General features: G+C 42.1%; 1 protein-coding gene across 3 annotated transcripts in view; it reads left to right on the plus strand.

Moving 5' to 3' along the window:
- The window catches only part of UNC5D (unc-5 netrin receptor D), a gene marked incomplete at its 3' end in the record, with an annotated part of 590,911 nt that overhangs the window by 338,736 nt on the left and 228,363 nt on the right, over window positions 1-23,812 (plus strand). For all 3 annotated transcript variants that reach the window (XM_082863648.1, XM_082863647.1, XM_082863649.1), the window contains exon 3: window positions 3,905-4,048. In XM_082863648.1, the coding sequence (XP_082719774.1) occupies window positions 3,905-4,048 (144 nt within the window). The remainder of the gene's footprint in view (window positions 1-3,904; window positions 4,049-23,812) is intronic.

The following is a 23,812-nucleotide window of genomic DNA, read 5'->3' on the forward strand; positions in this document are numbered from 1 at the left end:
CTCAGGTGTGGTTTCTCGTGTGTATATACACACACACATACATTTTTACATATATATATATATTTATGCATATATATAATACATCACTAGAGAGAGCAATAGTGAAGATTTGCAAGAGAATATACTATTTAAAATTTTTATTTTAATCGATAGTTATTTGTTATAGTGGAGAAAAGTATAATAGAGACAAAATATTTATGATTTCCCAAAGATTTTCCTGGCGGGGATGGTTTGACAAGGCTGAAGACCTCACGTTAGAAGAAAAAGGCCTACTCCAGAGAGACACTATACTAGTGGGGATGGTGGTGGCGGGGGGTACTGAAGTCACTTGTGGCCTTTTAAAGAAACTTGATACGCTGATGCTACCTGAAGCAAAATACACTGTGTTTGGATAATACTTGGTTGATAATTCATTCTGCTTCTCCAAACCCATGGGGAACCTCTGTGAGGGACTTGAGACTGAGCCATCGTAATGCTGAAATCGTGACTTAAGCATTTTCCTTTCAGTTGTGTTTAGTCTGAATGAGAGGTTGCCAGACTTCCTGACATGAATGGGGTGAGATTAATTTTGACCTTCGTGGTGGGGGTCTGTGGCCTACTGTTACGCTTTGCAAAACAATTGTGTGTTTGTCCGTGTATAATAACCATGTTTTCAAGTGTTTGTATTTGATGCTCTGACATCTTAGGGTCTTGCTGACCCTGGAGGGACTGCCCTGCCCAGGACTGGCTAATTGCTAGACCTAGCAAACAACTGGCCCAAGAGCGTGCCTTTCATATGCAAACCAAGCGATCCAGAGCTTTATCCCCAACCCCTTCTTTTATCCGGCTCTTACACTGCTGACCCGTATCCCCCTGCCCTAACCCAGTACCAGACAAGTAGGGACAGCTCTTCTGTCCCGGAGCCCACTGAAATGATGCAAACGTGCCAACTCTAAATCTTTTTCCCCTGCCTCTCTGATTCCTTCCCGTGGAAACCACAATAAAGGCTCTTGCCCACATTCCCCCCTGCCTCCTCTGCCTCCTGACCCTGGTGCTTCCCCGTGTGGCCCTGGGTGCTTTGCCTCTTGTTTCTAGGGATCTGTGAGTGTAAACTTATTCTTTCCGGATGTGCATTTCTGTTTGAGTGTCCTACCTTAGCTCATTAAAACAGGCCCCATGTACCCCTTAAAACACCGTGATGCCTAGATTAAATCATAGCATATTTTAAGGTTTGGTTGGGGAACTCTCTGCTTTATAAATATGATGATCTTGAACCATTTTGAGATGGTGATTATCTTCATTTGCAGCCTAGAGAAAGCTCATGGGTTTAGATATTACAAGATGGAGAAAGTAAAAAATAATACATATACACACACATATATATACACATATATACACATATGTATAAGTTGTGTGTGTATGTATATATATATGTATAAATTCCACATGAGCTTGAACACATTTCTGACCTTCTAAGCGTATCGTGCTTCCTCAGTGAGACCTGATTCCCACGTGATCGGAGTATTTTGCTTCATAGGTCTCCCCATCACCTGACAGGGGAGCTCAGACGTATCAAAGTTACTCCACCTGGAACCTGGATATGCTGATTTAGGGTTTTCTCTCCTCTCTTGCACTGTGCAAAGTAGATCCTCCACCATTTGTCTCAAATCAAAGCTGTGAAATATAAACCAAGTCCTCTTGTCTACAGCCTAGCTCCTTATTTTTGTTTATGCAGCCTAACTTTAAAAAGTCCAGTATGGGTGTCACGCTCCAGTCTGCTTTCTGTCCTCACCAACTTTTTTGTAACCTGACTTCGTTTCCCTTTCCCTTCACCTGCCAGCTCCACCTTCTCCAGGTCCTCTCATTCTCTCTTTTATTTAAGTGCAAATTTAAAAAAGCAGCCGCAACAATACAATAAAAACCCCTCTAAGGCTTCTTCCCTATCCCACGTAGGAGGTGACTTTCAGGACTCTTACGTCTCTGACAGGTAAAAGGCATGCTTCTGCATTCTGCAGAAACAGAAGAAATGGGAATTATCAGCTGTCATCAGGATGATTTTCTATACGCGGTACCTCCTACAAATTTAGAAAGTCTAACTCAGATTGTGTACATGGTGATTGATGTGGCCATAAAACTCTCATCACACACTATAAATAACATGTTATTGATTGGGTAGAGGGGAATGTTTCCCAAGCCTGACTAATCCACCTCCGTTCTTGTTTTTTAAATCCTACCAGCACCCAGGATATAATCACATTCCACCTCCTCCACCAACAGTCCCTGGCTCCTTTTGACTATACCGATGGTTCTGTCCCCTGAATTCCTTTCGAACGTAAAGGAAAAATCATAGTCATGCACCTCATTTTTTCCTTAAATGTTCCATGCATTAGTCTTATTTCCATAATTATGTATAAGTACCTAAAGTACGAGGACAGAGTCGAATTTTTATGAGGGACCTGTGCAAAGTGCTGGTTTGGGTGTAAAACAGATCTAGCTTCAAACCCTGGATCTTCCATTTACAGGCTGTGTGATGATTGACAAATGACTCTCTAAGTCAGTTCTCTCTTCTGTAAAGTGGGGGTACAGTAGCCTCTGCTACATTAGGGCACTGCGGAAATGCAAAGAGTGAATAGGCTAAAGGCTTATGATGCTGGGCACTTAGTGGAGCTCAGTAAGCATCGCCTCCTTCTCCCATGCTGCCTGTCTCAGGGCAGGGCACAGCCTCAGCAGATGCCGATTATAAAGGCTGCTCCCCCGTTTGTGATGATTTAACTGATGGTGTTGAGGAGGGCGTCCTTTGCTCCTTGGCACTGCTCTGAGGTGGCTGTCCTTCCCAAAGAAAGAAAGGCTGATAGTCTATGGCTCTGGAGGTTTGGAAGAAACTCACTCCTCAGAAACACCAGGCAAATTTTTTAACTATTAGATGGGAATGCAAAGATATAGTCATTAAACTAAGACGTTGACCCTGGCATTTTTTATCTCATTTCCCAGGTGAAAGCCTCTCTTTTCTTCACCTCCTCATTCTGTTGCTCCAGGGACCTTCCAGGGTTTTCAAGGCTTCAAGACCAATTTAGTTCAACTTGTCTGCATCCCATTTGTTGTCTGCAGTTTTGGCTTTTCCTTGGATTCCCAACCGTTCACCCCTCCCATGCATGTTCGCTGTCTTCTCGTTATTCTAAGCCACACGTCCAGAGTGACCCTCTCCTGCTGCCATACCCAGGGATGGGAACACTTCGAAGCACTTGGAACTATGTCCCTGGGGTTGGTTTGTCGAGGACTGTTTAGCCTCTAGAATCCCAGAAATTAATTTGGTGCTACTTTCTTCATGGTAGATTTTACACCAAGAAAGACAAAGGGGGGGGAAGCGGTGGGGAGGGATAAATTGGAAGATTGGGATTGACATATACACGCTACTATATATAAATAGATAACTAATAAGGACCTACTGTAGAGCCCAGGGAACTCTTCTCCGTACTCTGTAATGACCTATATGGGAAACGAGTTTTAAAAAAGAGTGGATGTATGTATGTGTATACCTGATTCACTTTGCTGTACAGCAGAAACTAACACAACGTTGTAAATCAAGTATACTCCAATAAAAATTTAAGAAAAAACAAACAAAAAAAGAACAATAAATATTTATAAGAGCTAAAAAAGAAGACAGAAAAAGCATGGTGTCAAGGTACTGTGAAAATGATTCTATTGTATGGGAACCACACTGGCTGACGATACTTTACACTTGTTCTTTCCAGCCTACTCAGCCGCTGGAATTTAATTAGCAGTAATATATTATTGTCAAAGTAATTAAAACTTCACCTTGATTAAAAACAGAATGGTTTAATTAACAGGAAGAGGTTGGGCTGGCCTTAACTTTCCGTTTGAGAAATACACCAGCCTCAGTGGATTGGTTCTATCTCCTCTGCAGGCCTGAAGGTCCGGGAGGTGTTTATCAACGTCACCAGGCAGCAGGTAGAGGACTTCCATGGGCCCGAGGACTATTGGTGCCAGTGTGTGGCGTGGAGCCACCTGGGGACCTCCAAGAGCAGGAAGGCCTCCGTGCGCATAGCCTGTGAGTATATTCTCGGTGACCTTCTTGTCGTGTAGGAGCACAGACTAGCCTTCCATAGAGCTGAAGAGCGTTTGGACAGGCCAGGTGCTTCTGCAGAACAGGGATGAGAGGATAGCAAGACACCATCAGAACTGTCTCCACCTCTACTCAATTCACTCTTTTAAACTTGTATTTTAAATGTTTGATAATTTCCCCTAGAAGACAATCAGCAAATCAGTTGGGCTAAGAGATTCTGCCTAGGTTGCCAGAATGCAGGTGCCTCCACAATACCGGGAAAAATGGTTTCCGAAAAAGAAAAAACAAAAACCCACGCAAATGGATTCTGCTGTTCGTCATGAATGACACAGTTCAAGGGGCATTGATGAGAAAAGTTGAGCAATGACGGTTTACTTCGCCAGCCAATCTGTGAAAATAAGGCATTAAAGATTAAGGGAGTTTCATAGCCTCCTGTTAAACCTCTTTCCTCTGAATCTTAAAACATGGAAATGGGCTTTAAAACTGCATTTTTTTGACCCAAGTAGGACTGAAAAAAAGGTGCTTGAGGAAAAAAAAAAAAAAAGAAAGAAGATTGCCTTTCAGGAGAGTCTAAGATTTCTTTATCATGTTTCAGCATCAGCGTTTTTATCATCTCAAACATGTTTAGAAATACACCAACTTCCTTTCTCCTTAAATGTATCTTACCCACCCCATGGGTCCCCATAAAATCTCCTTTGTGAGCCCAGGAGTGTTACCCCTCCCCCAACAAAGAGATGGCGGGCAGAGATGGTTATTCTTTTTTTTTTTAACGCTGCTTTTGAGAGTGCCATGAAGACAAGAATGCGGGACAAGGGGAATTTATTTAAGGACTCAAGGAATTCTTTGTAGCAGATGTTGATGGTTTAGGGATTAAGAATAGGAGTGAATTGCTCTTTGCAGAGACGTTTATGTTTCTTGGGAAATGAAATCTCCTTGTCAGCATAGGCGTTTCACCTTCATTATCCTGGTGATCTGGGAGGCTGTTGCCTGGGTCCTAGGAGACCAAGGAGGACCTTGCAAGCTGCGCTCCTGTTGTGCGAGCCATGGGAAGTATTTTTCCTATTGTTACTTAATTTTAGCCCACAAATACTTTCCGACGGGTCAGTTGAGAAAGGGAATGTGTTTGATTTTATTCTTCCTTAACAAGTCCAGCTTTGTGCTCCTGGCATGGCCTCGCCTAGGCTAGCCGAGGTGTTGTATTGTAACATCTTATGGAAAAACCTCAACGAACTTTTTGGCCAACCCAGTATTTGATCCTGGTCAGGGGGAGGCAGGTTATCCTCCGGATCCTGAAGAAAGGAGAGGCCAAACCGCGCAGGGAATTTCAACACAAGTTCCCTGGATTTCCTTGTCAGTGTCACTTTCCCCTTCCTCTTTTTCCTCTCCTTCTTTGAGCCCCCCATGACCTAGTCTATGAATTCCTATAAATAGCATCTCATCAATCCGTCCGTCTCCAATCTCTTGTCATCTCCATACTTACTCACTTCATTCCTGACTGTCACGTGCCTGCTAGAAACCTCCAGAGATTTCCCCCCTGCTTATAAAGTTTGGCAAAGAATGGCTCAGACCCAGTTTGTTAATTTCCCATAGGCTTTGAGCGTGTACAGTCTGCTTCATCCTTCTAGACACTTTAATGTTCTGTGTTTCACCCTCACTTCTCTGCCGTGTGCCTTTGCTCCTAGAGTTTCCAGTTGGATGAATGTGTACCCTGGTGGCCGAGAACCCAGATACTGAAGTCCTGTTGGTTTCCAGTTCCTAAATCCACTACTACTTAGTGTTGTGATGGTGGACAATCGATTCATCTCTGTGTCTTAATATTATGACAAAAGAGTGCTGACTTCATAGTTACTGGAAGAGTCAGAAGTATTGATAACTACAAAGTGTTTAAAACCACACGTAACACGGTGTTAACTCTTATCAGTCATTAGCTATTATTTTATGACATAGTTGATCCTCTGTAGCCTGAACATCATTCACCAGTAAGTGTGTTAATACTTAAACTAATTGAACTGAATTACATTTCTAGTGCCGTAGTGATTTTTCTGTGGCTCATGGCTATATAGACTCTCAAACTCCATTCTAGGCCAGCCCTAGGTATCCAACTCTCCCAAGTATGATAGGATCACAGAATGTTTTTTAAAAAATGGAAAACACTTTTCTATCACTTCCTACTTTTTTAGAGTCAGCTGATACTTTTGTGGTACTAATCTTGCAAACCTCTTCAGGGATTAAAAAAATCATTTTGTCATTCTTATGTATGAGATGCACATCTGAATATGATAAAGATCTGATTTTTAAGTTAAAAAAAGAATATTCTTAAAGCCTGTATTATGCAGTTAGCTTAATATAATCTCTAATATTTACAATATATTTTTAATCTCTATGTAGCAAGTGACAGATTATTTAAAATTATTTATGCAAGTCAAGACATGATTTGTCATTAAATATTGCATTTGACTTGGAGACCAGTATACATTAAAATGTACACTGAATTTTAACTATGTTTATTGGCATTGAAAATGGAGGGGAAAAGCTGCCTTTAGGACCTTGCTTGGAATTCTTTTGATTTGCTTGCAGGAGGGAAAAAAAAACACCACTTATTTTTGTATAGCTTTCATGTTTTATTGAAATAAGAGATTTCTCGCTGCTATTTGCAGGCACTTCCCAGCAAATAACACATTGCCCATGAGGATAGTTTTTATTCCCAATAAATGAAAAGCCAAATTGGACATAATTGTCACGATATTTCTACTTTTTAAGATTGGTTTTTGAAGTGCTAAAGACATCTTCATGTGCTAAATAAGGATTTTGATATATGAATGTAGCTTACGAATCTGACAGTTGTCTTGAGGGGACTTTGCAAAATTAGTATCATTTTTATATGATTCATTAAATTATTGTAGTTCAACATCAGAGCTCCTTATGCTTCCTGCATTTAACCAATGATCCATTAAGAATTTAACAGTTTCAGAAATGCAGTGGGCGAAACCTTCATGGCATCTGGGCCATCAGCTGAGGGATGTCTTGTCATGATCATGTTAGCTTATCTCTATAAAAACACCAGGAAGCTCGCTGGCAAGGTATCGCTTAGAGATCATTCGATTTTAAAGGGAAACAATATAGACACAATTATTTTATTTATGTCACTCATATTTTTATTGAAATGGACCCACCTGGGGTATCAGTTAACTATGCAGATTCCTGGCTTCTACCCCAGACCTGAGGAAGGACCAGGGAAGCTGTGTTTGTATGAAGTTATCCAGGTGAGTCTGTGATCAGGTATCTTTGGGACAGCTTGGTCAGGAACAGTGTTTCTCAAATTTTAACACATATGCGAATCAACTGGGTTCCTATTGAAATGTAGATGATTCAGTTGACATGATTTGGTATGTCCAGTCCAAGGTCCGAGGTTCTATCATGTCTAAGGGTTCCCATAGGATGCTGATGCTGCCAGTTGTGGACCCTGCTTTGAGTAGCAAGACCCTTAGACCACCTTTAGGAAGCACTATTTGGGAAATATGGATTTAACCCATAGCTCCAATGTCATCATTAATAGCTGAGAAAGTGATATTCAGAACGGTTAGGTGGCTTGACCAGAGGTCACCCGGCAGACATGGAACCAGATCTTATATTCATCCATTCACCCTCCCTGGGTGCTCTTGCTACCAAGCCGTGTTGATTGCTTTCTATTAAGTGGGAGTTTGAGAACCATCATAGAAAGATAAGTTCATGTGCCTTTGAGCATTTCCTTGAGGAAAGCAGTGATTGCTTTTCTGTTCTGTTTCTGAAGAAATTGAGTTCCTCCACATGGTCAAGTTATTATATATATACACATATACATGCACACATATATAATACATATGTATAATATATATACTTTATATGTTATTATATATTATATATATAATATATATTTTTATATATAAATCATGACTCATTGCTGCCTTAGTGGTCACAAAAAAATCAGTACAGATTTTGTTGTAGTAGCCAAAGTGCCTGTCATCTTAAACCATTTTCTTTTCCTTAATAATTCCACCCTGTGTCTGCTGGCTGCCCATCCAATCACCTGGGGCTGGAAATAGCTGAGGCTCCATTTCAAAGTGATTTTCTGGAGGGAAAATAAATAAATAAAGCAACCCACATTCACCCCCACCAGGCTGGCAGAAGTCCATCTGCAGCGAGTGGCTCCCACTGGCCTCCTCTCGTTTGTCTGATTCGATCACGCTGGAGGAAGTCGGGCTGCTCTGGCATCTGTTATTTCTGCCCCTGGACAGTTGTCAAAAGGAGGGATATTCAGTTATTCGTAGTTTTTCGTTCTCATGGGTGAACATTTGGCTGCTTAGCTGTTGCCGTTTTTCCCTCTTCTTCATCTGCGTACAAAATGTTTGGCCTCTATCATCACCCCTTGGTCGGGCAAACTCTTCTTTTTTTTTAATAAATTTATTTATTTATTCATTTATTTATGGCTGTGTTAGGTCTTCGTTGCTGTGCACAGGCTTCTCATTGTCGTGGCTTCTCTTGTTGCGGAGCATGGGCTCTAGGTGCACGGGCTTCAGTAGTTGTGGCACGAGGGCTCAGTAGTTGTGGCTCACGGGCTCTAGAGCACAGGCTCAGTACTTGTGGTGCACGGGCTTAGCTGCTCTGCGGCATGTGGGATCTTCCCGGACCAGGGCTCGAACCCGTGTCCCCTGCATTGGCAGGCGGATTCTTAACCACTGCGCGACCAGGGAAGTCCCCGGCACACTCTTCTTAACACCTGAGCCTTTTCTTCAATATGGGAGTTGGGGTTGGGGGGATGAGGGAAACCTTGGCCTGTTATAGTCACATAGCAAGTTGGCCACGTGGGATAAAACGCAGCAGGAACCCATTGTTCTGCTGATTTTTTAAGAAAAGGAATCTATAAAACATGATGCATCGTGAATATAATTTAAATAGATGGCTTATTTGAGACACTTCTAAAATATCTATACAGTCGTGCCAAGAACGAGTGAAGAACTTAGAGAATCTCATTCAAAAGCTATGAAACTCCCTACCTAATTACAGGCCCATAGCGAAAACAGTATTATTTTAATTTGCTTTGGCGGGGGAGGGCGGTACCTTTTTTGAGAACTTAGAGGAGATATCCCACTAGACCTCAGTTATGGATCTTGGCTTCATGGCTTTGATAAATAATTTCACCTGTTAAAAACTGTCCATAACCCCCTCTTGATAGCAAAAATAAATATAAAGACACACATCGGCACGTGTGTCTGGTGTTCAGTCAGCCCTAACCTCTGTCTTCCGTCTTATCACCCATTATGTCCATACAGGCGTACTGGGCTCCAGCTGAGTTAGGGCAGCGCAGATTCTGGGACATAGATTTTTCCTTTTCCTTGATGTGCTCATACCCTTTCTTCTTCCTGGAGTGTATTCCCAGCCGCATCTCGCACTCCTGCCTTTGTCCGCCTAATTCCTACATCCAAGGTCTGTTGTGGGTACCGTGTCCTCTATGAAGCCTAGTTTAGCAAATCCCTTAATACTAATTGACCTCAGCAGCCTGACATACCAACTGAGCCCTTAAAAAAGGGTCCCCTCCAGCATCTCCAGCTTCAAAACTGATAAAACCTAAATATCCATCTTCGAACTCTCCTAGCATTTTTTTTAGCACTTCTCCCATGGTACTTATTATCATTTTCCCAGAATCATGGCTATCGTGAAGTTATTTGTGGACTGATTTTCCCTTGTTCGATGGTAACCTGCTGTAAGATTCCGTTGCGTTGCTCTCATTGTCTTGACCTCTGAGCCTAGTGGGGAGCCTTATCTGTCACCTTTGCATTATAGATGTTTGTTTGGTTTGAAAGGCAACCCCATCAATGCTGGATATGGTTCTGTGAAAGGGCATTTGTGAGCTGTGTGTCATGATGGTGCCATGGGACTAACACGGCAACTGGTTTTAGCCAATCCATAGCTCACAAGGATGCTGTTATTATAAGGACCGTCTTTGTCCTCCCTGGCTTGAGAAGTACTCCTAATGTTTACTGCAGTAAAGAAGAGGTCTAAAGGGAATCGGGAGTAGGTGAGTCATCACAGCCCTGCGATGTGCAGCATGTGGCCCCCAAGGCGTCCAGCTTTATCTGCACTTTTCCCTTCCTTCCTTTTCAGAACGTGGAATTTGTTCAGAGGTTAGGTTATGGAAAACATGTTATGACCAATTCTCAGCACCGGGTAGCAATCGCACAAAAGTTTAAAATCCTCCTTCCTCTTCTCTTGGAAGAATGTGGCCAGAGGGAAGAGAAAATACTATCTACTTGGCCAAAGGTTGATCTTTCTTCCCTTTGGACTGAAATTAACTTCTATGAATATTACTGAAAGATCTGAGAGTCCAGGCCTCCTGATGGAGTTGCACACTACACAGGAGCATCTAGCCAAGGAAGGGGATTGGTGTTGAAATGCAGCCTGCATTCCACTAGGCAGGACCGCCCCCCAGAGCATGGCTACAACCACATGAGGGCAGGGACTGGTTTTCCTTGCTGCTGCCTTATAGCCAAGACCTGTGTTCTCACAGGTGTCCAGTTTACAGAAAGGTGCCACATAGGCTGGTGGCAGCAGAACTGGGTACAAAATTTGTGGTACTGAGTGCAAAATGAAAACCGTAATTCGAAGACACATGAACCCCAGTGTTTATTGCAGCACTATTTACAATAGCCAAGTCATGGAAACAACCTAAATGTCCATCGACAGATGAATGGATAAAGAAGATGTAGTACATATATACAATGGAATATTACTCAGCCATAAAAAGGAATGAAATTGGGTCATTTGTAGAGATGTGGATGGACCTAGAATCTGTCATACAGAGTGAAGTAAGTCAGAAAGAGAAAAACACATACCGTATATTAACACGTATATATGTGGAATCTAGAAAAATAGTACAGATGAACCTATTTCCAGGGCAGGAAGAGAGATTCAGATGTAGAGAACGGACATGTGGACATAGGAGGGGAAGGGGAGGGTGGGATGAATTGGGAGATTAGGTTTGGTATAAATACACTAGTATGTGTAAAATAGATAGCTAGTGGAAACCTGCAGGATAGCACAGGGAGCTCAGCTCTGTGCTCTGTGATGACCTAGATGGGCGGGGTAGGGGAGGGAGGAGGGAGGTCCAAGAGGGAGGGGCTAGATGTATACATATAGCTGATTCACTTCGTTGTATGGCAGAAACTAACGCAATACTGTAAAGCAATTATACTCCAATAGAAAAAAAAAGAAAAGAAAATGTGGGTCCCCTTGTTCAAAAATTAAGCATTTCAAGACATCAGTATTAGACCATTAAATCAAGCATGGGGCCCCGTTTGACTATACTGGTCCCACACCCATGAAGGTGGCCATAATGGCAGTAATGGTGATGATTCAAGAAATCACTTTATATGTGTAACGCTATTATAAAAAGGAAATAATTGGCCTAGAAAGGCTAGAGACGTATTCAAACTGATTCCACGTGGAATTAGAGACAAGATTATTCTGTTTTTCCTCCAAAGCCAGCGGCAGCATCACGGGAGGTAAGTTTTAAGATGGCATATTTGGGGTAACTAGAAATGCCCATTATGGAACATTATTTCTATGGCCACATTCTCCTTCAGTCTGCACAGAGGCAAGCGAGGGATGTATGTCTGGTGGCAGTGATACTACTGAAGAAGGAATTACTGCATTGGGTGAGTAGGTGACTAATAGGGTTTTCTTTAAAAAGTTATTTTGACATAATTCAGACTTGCAAAAACAATTGCAATATAGTACCAAAAAATTCCCTTAAGCCCTTTGCTGACAATCTTCAAATGTTAACATTTGACCATATTTGCTTTGGCATCGTCTCTTTCTGTGTTTATCAGTATATGTATTTGTATGTAGACAATTACGGTTTATTTTTTGACTTGTTTAAGATGAATTTGCAGCCATGATGCTTCCTTTCCCCTAAATACTTTATGGTGTATGTTTTTAAAAAACATATCTTCTGACATTACTGTAGTATATTTACCAAGAAATTAACATTGATACAATTCTATTATCCAATCTAAAGACCTTATTCATCTTTCATCAACTGTTCAGTAAAGTCCTTTATAACAGTAACAAATCCTAGATCATGGCTTACATTCAGTTGAGAGATCTCTTTAGCCTTCTTTAATCCAAATAATTGCTTGGTCTTCCCTTTTTGTTCATTACACTAAATTTTTCAAGTGTAAAGTCAGTTATTTTATATAATGTTCCTCAAATTGAACACGTAAAAAGGAAATAGCAGTTACCTAGAAGGGACTGCCACTGGTCAAAGAGATCATCGTAATGGTTGTAACTCATTAAATAAGAATCCATGAATCTACACTGGTATATTTTTTAAATGAATATAAAAATAAATGGAGGGAAAGAGACAGCTCTTCCTTACAACAAATGAATAAATGTAGAAGGAATGATGGAAATGGAAGATTATTTAGCATGTATCGTAAAGTTAATTAAGGTAAGTGTCATTGGATGCTAAAACCAGTGGCTGAATGTTTTAGGAGTAACAGGATGTTTACAGGATTGCAGAGTATCTCTCCACAAGATACTGATGAATTACAAAGGGGGAGTTAGTAATTTAGCAGTAAAGAATCCTGCCATATACCACCTTAATCAAGCGGTCACAGTTGACATCACCAGCAATGGGACAAATCCACAAATTACTCCTGATGGGATAGAATGAGAAGATAGCGTCACTTCAGTGATATTCCTCCCAAATATAGTTCGTCTGTATTTAACCACAGGAAAACATTGGACAAACCTAAAATGAGGAACATTTTACATAATTGGTCATTTTTTAACTACACACGTCTTTCACAGTGCCAGCCTGGGGCTGGGGTGTTCTGTGGATATAAGAATCCACAGGATAGACAAGCTACATCTTTTTGAAAATCAGTGGTATTCCCTTTGAGGCCAGTAAAATATAAACATGAACACAATTATGGAAAAAAACTTTCTTGAATTGTGAAGATGCAACTTGAAACGTCCAAGCCATTTTGTGCATGCCACATCTCTTTAGGCTCCATCTATAAATGCCTTGGGGATATGAATTTATCCTCCTCTGCCAGTGGGGGCGCTTCAGTCGAAAGTATGAGTAACACTGAAGTATAAGAGCTTGTGATTCTATGAACAGAGTAGGGTTATTTCTATGGAATTGGTATAAATTACGCTACTTTTGCCTAACGTGTACACAGTTGAGTACATCAGCCTTAAAGATGAGAACTGCTGGGTAGTAGTGCGTTACTTTACAACATATCCTACAGTCAGTGATGAAAAAGTTCTCCAAATAATATTCCTTCATGTTATTGATTGCCAGCTATTAGTTACTGAGAAGAATTTGTAGAAATATGGCCACCCCCTTTTTAGGAAATCTCAGTTTATTCAATCTGCCATTCTTGTGAAATAAACCTTAAACTTCCTGGAAAATGGCCATTTCTCTAAAAACCTCAGTGGAAGTTTAATAGGAAGAGGATATAGATTTTAGTTCAACTCAGCTCTCATTTTCTCCACCGAAGAAATCTTCTGACAGATAACATGAGCAGACGATAAGCAAACAAAACAAAACGAAAAAACACAAAACAGAAATACAACGTATCTTTGAGGATGTTTTTAGCCTAGTGATATTATTCTTAACCTAATATCCCTCTACCAGGATAAGGAAGGACAAGGGTGTGCATTCTAGAAACTTTTTAAGTGTCAAAGAAATGCTAACTAAGGTGTGGAAGTGGCGGACAGCCATGAATAATTGTCTACATGTTCTAGATAGCATAGCAATAAATAAAATCCCATCCTTTCTTTTGAAGAGTTTATACTCTCGCGAGAGGATAGACTTATCAAACAAGATTTTTCGAGGGAGCACGGTTAGATAAGCACAGTCTGTTTCAGGAGCTCACCAGAGGTTCAACTTGTGGATCCTAAAGGTCTGTGGTATACTTCCTGAGCTAATTCCTTAGGAAGAAGGAGGGTTAACTTAAAGACCCCATGTTCAGGTTAAAGGGAGAGTTTGAGTTGCAAGCACAGAAAGGTGGAACAGAATGGAAAAACTACATGGAACTATGTGGGAAAGCAAGGAGATGGAGCTACCCGGGGAGAAGTAGGTCAGATTATAGAGGGTGTTTGAATTCTCTGCTAAGGTTTAGATTTACTCAGGATGTGGTCTAGGGCCACTGAAGTGTCATAGCAGGGTGGTGACGTGGTCGTATCTTCAGACCCTCACCCCACCTTCCCATTCAGCCACAGAGATTTAAAGGCAAGTAAAACTGAAGGCAAGGAAGCTTCATGCCAACCTGTGAAACTGCTGACGGGGCTTGAACTTCTGCTGGGATGGTATATGTTAAAGGGGAAGGGGCAAATTGGAGATTCCAGGAAGGTGAAACTACCAAGCCTGGGTGGCTTCTTGCATGCAGAGGTGAGGAGAAGTGAGGTAGGAATTGAGGAATTACCCCACGTTTGGGGCTTTCTTGATTTGGGGCTAAAGTGACTGAATTAATGGTGGTTCCATTAAATGAGGTTATGATTAGAGCAGAAGAAACTAGTGTGCAAAACAAGATACTGAGTACGGTTTTTGATCATGTTATGTGGGAACTACCCATGGAACATTCAGCGAACTCTTTTCATCATGCGGTTGTGTTTATGAGCCTAAAGTCCAGGGATCAGCATCAAACATTAGAATTGGGGCTTCCCTGGTGGCGCAGTGGTTGAGAGTCCGCCTGCCGATGCAGGGGACGCGGGTTCGTGCCCCGGTCCGGGAAGATCCCACATGCCGCGGAGCGGCTGGGCCCGTGAGCCATGGCCGCTGAGCCTGCGCGCCTGGAGCCTGTGCTCTGCAACGGGAGAGGCCACAACAGTGAGAGGCCCGCATACCGCAAAACAAAAACAAAAACCAACAAAAAAAGGTCATTGGCAAGTAGGTGGTCATTAGGATAATAGATCTCCATCAGGAAGATAGGAGGATTTTACCTGAAATACTTAAGATGGTGTCAACTGAAAAAAATACACAACCTAAAAGTTGAGAGTTACGTTTTTTTCAGCAGACTTTCTGAGGACTTTAGATAAATGCTGAGAAAAGTGTTCTGAAGAGCCAAGGGGGAAGCCAGGATATGTAGAAGTTTTTGCAACAAAAGACCAGGTAGTCGGAACATCAAAGGATTACTGTTAATTAAAAAAACCCAGATATTTCAGGTTAAGGAATTTTGCGCTTTTCTATGTATGGGAAGATGCAAGAGTCTGGGCTTACTGAAAGCATTCCTTTGATATGCACCTCGGCCCTCTGGGCCCAGTATCCTGTGTTTTCTCATCCTGAGTTTCCTCAGGTGCACTATTGTGGGTGGCTACAGCGGCTGACTGCCAGCTGTGCTTGGCAGTGGGCAGCCCATTTGTCTCCATCCTGAGTTCCCTCAGGGCTCACAGTCTGGGCAGCTGTAATGTGATGGCTTGCTGGCTGTAACAACCTTTGTTTACTGATATGGCAGGCAATATTTTATTTCTCAGTGGTTTTCCACACTACACTTTTTCTATCCTACCCCCCAGCACACAAACTGCTGGGGAAGAGAGAGCAACAGACCATGAGTAGAATTCTGCATGTGGTTAAGGGGTGGACAGAGGGGAGCCATTAAGGAAATAAAGGAGAAAAAAATGGAAGAGGGACTGGGAGATTGAAGAGAGTGGGGATTTGTTTGAAGGAATAAATGGTCCATGGTGTCAGTGTGATCACCAGGTTAAAGTAAGAAGTGAGAAGAGTGGATTGATTTGCTTCCACTGACCGGAGCAAAGCAGTGTAATGAGAGGGTGATAGGAGGTAATGGTAGGTCTAGGAATCAGTGGAAGATGAGAAAACAGAGATGGTACGGACACCCCTTTCCAAAAATTTTGACAGAAGACAAAAAGTCTAGAGCACTAGCTGGAGTTAACCATTTGGGGAATGGATGGTATTTTAATACAAGCATGCCAATTAGATGGGCTCATTTTTTTAAATGTGAAGGAATAGGAGCAGCAGAAAGAGTGAACAAGTAAAGGTCAGAAGAGCTGGGTTTGAGTTCTGGGCTCAACTAACTGTTACTGACCAGGGTTCTCGGCCTCCTCAATCAATAGAAATTGATCAGAGGCCAGACAAGAAATTCAGGCAAGGCTTTACTGGCGCCCCTGCTGCAGCAGTGGGGAGCAAAGGTAAGCGACACGCTGCCTTGCTTGTTCTCACCAAGGCGGGGGGGCGGCGAGCTGGTTCCTTACATGGGGTGAGGGTAGGGGTGGCTTAGTTGGTTTGCCCACCCCTTTGGCGATGTTGAGTGCAGGGGGCATGCGCAGTACCCTGCTTTTGATCCCACCCCTCTGCTTTTGCTCCCGGCTCTTCAGAAGTGGCAGTTGGGTTTTTTTGCTCTTTTTGTATCTTGTTGTCCATAATTTGCCTCAACTGCACGTGCACATGGTTATTTTTAGTCCCTTATAGTTTCTTTGTATTTTGTTGGTAGAGGAGCTATTTGTCCAGGTGCCGGCACTGCAGCAAAGCCTGTCTCATAATCAGCTTTGCATTCTGTAATAGTGTTTCCTAAAACTCGCAGCACATGTGAAGCACACCAGGCGCTCTTTAAAAATTAAGGTTACTGGGTTTTGCTCAAGACCTGTGGAATCATAATGTCTTGGAGTGGGGGCCAGGGGTGCTTTTGTGATTTTGCTGTCTTCTGTTTCTTCTCCTTCCCACTGTCCACAATTCAATTTTCTCTGCAGATTCCTCCTTCTCTTCCCATTTCTAAATATTGCAATACCCTAGGTCTCTCCTTCACGCACAGGTTCTCCCCAGGTGAAATCTCTTACTCCGTGGCTCCAGTACTGGCTATATACCGATTATTCTCAACTTTGACCTTGTACCTCATCTCCGGATGACTTTATTCACTGCCTACCTGATATATCCACTTGAATATCTAGTAGGCATCTCAAACATAATATGTCCCAAAGAGAACTCTCTTGGTTTTCACCCCAGCAGCACTGCTGCAAACCTGTGTTTATTCCCGCCTTTCCCAATTCAGTAATGGTACCTCAGGGCTCATGACAAGACATAGGTGTCATCCTTGACTCCTCTGTTTCTTTCAGTCACATCCCATCCAGCAACAAGTCCTGCCCCATCTATCTCCAAAACACATCCTGAATTTGCCCACTTCCCTCCATCTGGTTTTTTTCTCTGCTGTGATAATCTCCTCACTGCTTCCACTCTTGCCATCTTAAAATCCATTCTCCAAACAGCAGCCAGAAAGGTTACTTAAAAAACAAAAACCAAATCAGATCATGCTATTCTCTTGGCTGACTTTCTCCCATTGGGTTTCCGAACTCCATGATATTGGCCCCATAGGAATAACCAGCCCCCTCTTACCTCCCCTTGCACCAGAATGCTACCCTTCACTGTGTCAGCGCTAGTGACTTCTTTTATTACTCAGGTACCCCTGGTTGTCACTGCCTCAGAGCCTGTGCCGTTCTCTTTTCCTGGAAAGCATCCTCCAGGCCTCTGAGTAGTTGGAGTGATCTCTTAGATTCTTCCTGTTCTGGCAAGATTGATTTAAAAGGCCAGGCAAAATGCCGTTCACCTTTCTTCCAGCCACTTGCCATGTGGGCCGAGCCGTAGGCTGAGTGTTAGCTGGTTAGTGGCATATTCCAGCCTTTACATGCCCAGGACACGTGGCCGTGTCTTGTCCTGATCGACCTTCCTGGCCTCAAGGAGACCTGGGGTGAGGGGAGAATCAAAAAGCTAACAATGCAGGATAAAAGATATTTCTTCCTGCTGCTAGGTTGGCTTTTTCTTTTTCACTCTTTCTCCCTGAATTACAATGAGATGGTGGCTGTTGAAAGCTTAAGGTTATGTTTAGGTCATTTCTTTTTAAACTTATTTCTAGTTCACACGCCTCTAATTTCCTGGGGAGGGCTAGGCGGACACCAGAATGAAAGTCCAGAATGATTCTTCGTGTCTGTGTTCTTAAAATTGTTCTACTGAGCATGTAGTTTGTTGGTATTCAAGTCTTCTTCAGGATGCTAAGCTGAAGATAAGCTCTAGGGCTGCTTGTGGGGACGTGGGGTTTAGGCAACACCATAGATGGGGAATCCTGACAGTAGAAATATAAGAAGTGTGACTTTTCTGTATACTTGTTGAGAACTGAGTAGACTGGTCTAGTCAATGGCTCCTCGGACTGCACTCCTTTTTTTTTCTCTCCGTCAAAAGCACTTTGGTTCAAGACTTGTGGTTGCCAAGGGGGAGGGGGGAGGGGAGAGATGGATTGGGAGTTTGGGGTCGACAGGGTCCTACTATATAGCACGGGAAAGTATATTCAGTATCCTGTGGTAAACCATAATGGAAAAGAGCTTTTAAAAGAATATATATATGTATATATAACTGAATCACTATGCTGTACAGCAGAAATTAACACAACATTGTAAATCAGCTATACTTCAATTAAAAAGCACTTTGGGGGACTTCCCTGGTGGTCCAGTGGTTAAGACTCTGTGCTTCCCCTGCAGGGGGCACGGGTTCTATCCGTGGTCGGGGAACTGAGGTCCCACATGCTGTGCGGTGCGGCCAAAGAAAACAAAAACACAAACAGAACAAAAAAAGTACTTTGGTTCAGTGGCTATTTCGGAGTTCACCTAAAACTCAGTTTTCCTGTTAGAATCACAAGTAGAACAGTAGTATTCTCAAACATACAGAATATGGAACTTCTGAGTATTTTATTTCCATAGCTTTCAGTGGAATGTGATGTAAAGATACAGAACGTGAGTTATTAACTTTATTTTAATATGATTTAATACCGTGAAAACAAGGTAGCAGAGAATTCCTGTATTTTCACCTAATAATTTTTGTCAAGATGTGCCATTTAGGTCACGCTTCAGCCATTCTTTACGTACTGACATAGCCAAATCAATATCAATACACAGGAAGAGCCTTTTACGGAACTTGGAGATAAAGCAACCTTCGAAATCTTTCTGCAGGCATGGTTTCGTTACGGAGTCCCCACCCATAGTCCCTGCTGGGGGAAGTGGTGCTGAGTGCCTTCTTAAGCATAGGTGGCCATGCCGTGTACCACATATGGCTACTGGCATGTCAACCGGACCAGGAATGCACACTGAGGCAGGTTAGCTGCTCGTGAGTGTAGACTTAGTGAGACTTGCCCAGGAAGGGTGAAGTGATTGTGTACTTGAGGATTCTTGCTCTTCTGAGTATGGCTTGATCCTAAAAGAGAATCAGTAGCTGATAGAGGCACCAGGAAAGTAAAGACACAAAGAAGCAGGCAGTAGTGCCCATGAGATATCAGAAGACATGAGTAAACGCAAGTAACGGATAAGCAGAGGCCATTAAGACAGAACAGAGTGAGAGGCAATTGGTTAGGAGGGACACAAGTGGCAGAAGCAACGTGTGTGCTAAAAGGAATGTGAAATAACCCACTTCAAAGAATTACATTGGCTCTCTTGACCCCCTTGCTTGGCCATGTTCCAGTCTCTTTAAGATCTACTTACTTTGTGATCCTTACTGTTTCCTCCAAGCCTGGCGTGCGGCCTTTCTTGGTTTCTAATCAATCCTGGCCTCAGAATTAGGATTGTTTTCCGAATGTTCAGTTCATCCTCAAATTTTGATGGAATCTGAATGAATTTTTGCGTGTCCTTGTAAACAAAAGAAGAAATAAATACAATGGAATGTATTCGGTTGGGAATGACTCAATACAGAGCAGGTGAAATTAGTCCTCAAAGCATTTTGTGAAACTGCAGCTGTTTCTTCCCACCGTCATGTGTCCCTGCTGCTGGATGCTGTCTTCCCAACCACTGCTGCCTGACAAACTATGCTACTTGTTGTGAAAGGGATAACGATACACCGTGCTAGTTATGAAATGATTTATTGATGACAGCAATTTAACAGCAGAGGAATGGCCGAGCGCAGAGGATCTAACAAAGCCCCAGCATTACTCTGTGGCTCACAGAGACAGTCTTGAGGAGACTCTGCACAACAGGACCCACCTGGCGTCATCCAAACTCCTTGATGTCCCAATAAACAGAGCCTGCGTGTTGCCTTGCACCCAAGTGGAGTCAGAGGGAACATGGAAAGGCTCACACAATCCAGCTATGATCAAAGGTGCCCCTCCTTCACTGTTGCTGCTAGATTTACTCAGCAGGAGTTAAGGCTACAGTATTCAGAAATCTACAGATTCAGAGGAATCTGCAGAGGGATTGGTTCAAGATGGTGGGGTAGAAAGATGTGCATTCACTCCCTCTTTGCGAGAGCACCGGAATCACAACTAACTGCTGAACAGTCATCGACAGGAAGACACTGGAACTCACCAAAAAAGTTATCCCACATCCAAAGACAAAGGAGAAGCCTCCGTGAGATGGTAGGAGGGGCGCGATCACAGTAAAATTAAATCCCATAACCACTGGGTGGGTGACTCACAAACTGGAGAACACTTATACCACAGAAGGCCACCCACTGGAGTGAAGGTTCTGAGCCACACGTCAAGCTTCCTAACCTGGGGGTCTGGCAACAGAAGGAGGAATTCCCAGAGAATCAGACTTTGAAGGCTAGTGGGATTTGATTTCAGGACTTTGACAGCACTACGGGAAACAGAGACTTCACTCTTGGAGGGCACACAAAAAGTAGTGTGTGCATTGGGACCCAGGGGAAGGAGCAGTGACCCCATAGGAGACTGAACCAGACCTACCTGCTAGTGTTGGAGGGTCTCCTGCAGAGGCGGGAGGTGGCTGTGTCTCAGCGTGAGGACAAGGACAAGGACACTGACAGCAGACAGTTCTGGGAAGTACTCCTTGGCGTGAGCCCTCCCAGAGTCCGCCATTAGCCCCACCAAAGAGTCTGGGTAGGCTCCAGTGCTGGGTCACCTCAGGGCAAACAACCAACAGGGAGGGAACCAAACCCCACCCATCAGCAGACAAGTAGATTAAAGAATGAGTTTCAGAGTGTTTCCTGCTCTGCAATTTTTTGGAAGAGTTTGAGAAGGATGGGTATTAGCTCTTCTCGAAAATGTTGATAGAATTCACCTGTGAAGCCAACTGGTCCTGGACTTTTGTTTGTTGGAAGATTTATAATCACAGTTTCAATTTCATAACTTGTGATTGGTCTGTTCACATTTTCTATTTCTTCCTGCTTCAGTCTTGGAAGGTTATACCTTTCTAAGAATTTGTCCATTTCTTTCAGGTTGTCCATTTTATTGGCATAGAGTTGCTTATAGTAGTCTCTAATGATGCTTTGTATTTCTGCAGTGTCCATTGTAACTTCTCCTTTTTCATTTCTAATTCTATTGATTTGAGTCCTCTCCCTCTTTTTCTTGATGAGCCTGGCTAAAGTTTTATCAATTTTGTTTATCTTCTCAAAGAACCAGCTTTTAGTTTTATTGATCTTTGCTGTTGTTTTCTTTGTTTCTATTTCATTTATTTCTCCTCTGATCTTTATGATTTCTTTCCTTCTACTAACTTTGGGTTTTGTTTCTTCTTCTTTCTCTAGTTCCTTTAGGTGTAAGGTTAGATTGTTAGAGATTTTTCTTGTTTCTTGAGGTAGGATTGTATTGCTATAAACTTCCCTTTTAGAACTGCTTTTGCTGCATCCCATACGTTTTGGATCATCGTGTTTTCTTTGTCATTTTTCTCTAGGGATTTCTTTATTTCCTCTTTGATTTCTTCAGTGATCTCTTGGTTATTTAGTAACATACTGTTTAGCCTCCATGTGTTTGTGTCTCTTACATTTTTTCCCCTGTAATTCATTTCTAATCTCATAGCGTTGTGGTCAGAAAAGATGGTTGATATGATTTCAATTTTCTTAAATTTACTGAGGCTTGATTTGTGACCCAAGATGTGGTCTATCCTGGAGAATGTTCCGTGTGCACTTGAGAAGAAAGTGTACTCTGATGTTTTTGGATGGAATGCCCTATAAATATTAATTAAATCTACCTGGTCTATTGTGTCATTTAAAGCTTTTGTTTCCTTATAAATTTTCTGTCTGGATGATCTGTCCATTGGTATAAGTGAGGGGTTAAATTCACCCACTATTATTGTGTTAATGTTGATTTCCTCTTTTATAGCTGTTAGCATTTGCCTTATGTATTGGGGTGTTCCTATGTTGGGTGCATATGTATTTATAACTGTTTTATCTTCTTCTTGGATCGATCCCTTGATCATTATGTGGTGTCATTCCTTGTCTCTTGTAACATTCTTTAAAGTCTATTTAATCTGAGTATTGCTACTCCAGCTTTCTTTTGATTTCCATTTGCAAGGAACATCTTTTTCCACCCCCTCACGCTCGGTCTGTATGTGTCCCTAGGTCTGAAGTGGGTCCCTTGTAGACAGCATATATATGGGTCTTGTTTTTATATCCATTCAGCGAGCCTGTGTCTTTTGGTTGGAGAATTTAATCCATTCAAATTTAAAGTAATCATCCATATGTATGTTCCTATTATCATTTTCTTAATTGTTTTGGGTTTGTTTTGTAAATCCTTTTCTTCTCTTGTGTTTCCCACCTAGAAAAGTTCCTTTAGCATTTGGTGTAGAACTGGTTTGGTGGTGCTGAATTCTTATAGCTTTTGCTTGTCTGTAAAGGTTTTGATTTCTCCATCAAATCTGAATGAGATTCTTGCTGGGTAGAGTAATCTTGGTTGTAGGTTCTTCCCTTTCATCACTGTAAGCATATCGTGCCACTCCCTTCTAGCTTGTAGAGTTTCTGCTGAGAAATCAGCTGTTAACCTTATGGGAGTTCTCTTGTATGTGACTTGTTGTTTTTCCCTTGTTGCCTTCAGTAATTTTTCTTTGTCTTTAATTGTTGTCAGTTTGATTACTATGTGTCTCGGCATGTTTCTCCTTGGGTTTATCCTGTATGGGACTACAGTAATCAAGGCAGAATGGTACTGGCACAAAAACAGAAATATAGATCAATGGAACAGGATAGAAAGCCCAGTGATAAACCCATGCACCTATGGTCAACTAATCTATGACGAAGGAGGCAAGGATATACAGTGGAGAAGAGACAGTCTCTTCAGTAACTGGTGCCGGGAAAACTGGACAGCTACATGTAAAAGAATGAAATTAGAACACTCCCTAACACTGTACACAAAAATAAACTCAAAGTGGATTAAAGAACTACATGTAAGGGCAGACAGTATAAAATTCTTAGAGGAAAACATAGGCAGAACACTCTGACATAAATCACAGCAAGATCCTTTTTGCCCCATCTACTAGAGAAATGAAAATAAAAACAAAAATAAACAAATGGGACCTAATGAAACTTAAAAAGCTTTTGCACAGCAAAGGAAACCATAAACGAGATGAAATGATAACCCTCAGAATGGGAGAAAATATTTGCAAACAAAGCAACTGATAAAGGATTAATCTCCAAAATATACAAGCAGCTCATGCAGCTCAATATCAAAAAAACAAACAACCCAATCCAAAAGTGGGCAGAAGACATAAATAGACATCTCTCCAAAGAAGATATACAGATTGCCAACAAACACATGAAAGGATGCTCAACATCACTAATCATTAGAGAAATGCAAATCAAAACTACAATGAGGTATCACCTCACACCAGTTAGAATGGGCATCATCAGAAAATCTACAAACAACAAATGCTGGAGAGGGTGTGGAGAAAGGGGAACCCTCTTGCACCGTTGGTGGGAATGTAAATTGATACAGCCACTCTGGACAACAGTATGGAGGTTCCTTAAGAAACTAAAATTAGAATTACCCTATGACC

This window comes from Leucopleurus acutus (assembly GCF_964270905.1).
Source record: "Leucopleurus acutus genome assembly, chromosome: 21".
Taxonomy (NCBI): Eukaryota; Metazoa; Chordata; class Mammalia; order Artiodactyla; family Delphinidae; genus Leucopleurus; species Leucopleurus acutus.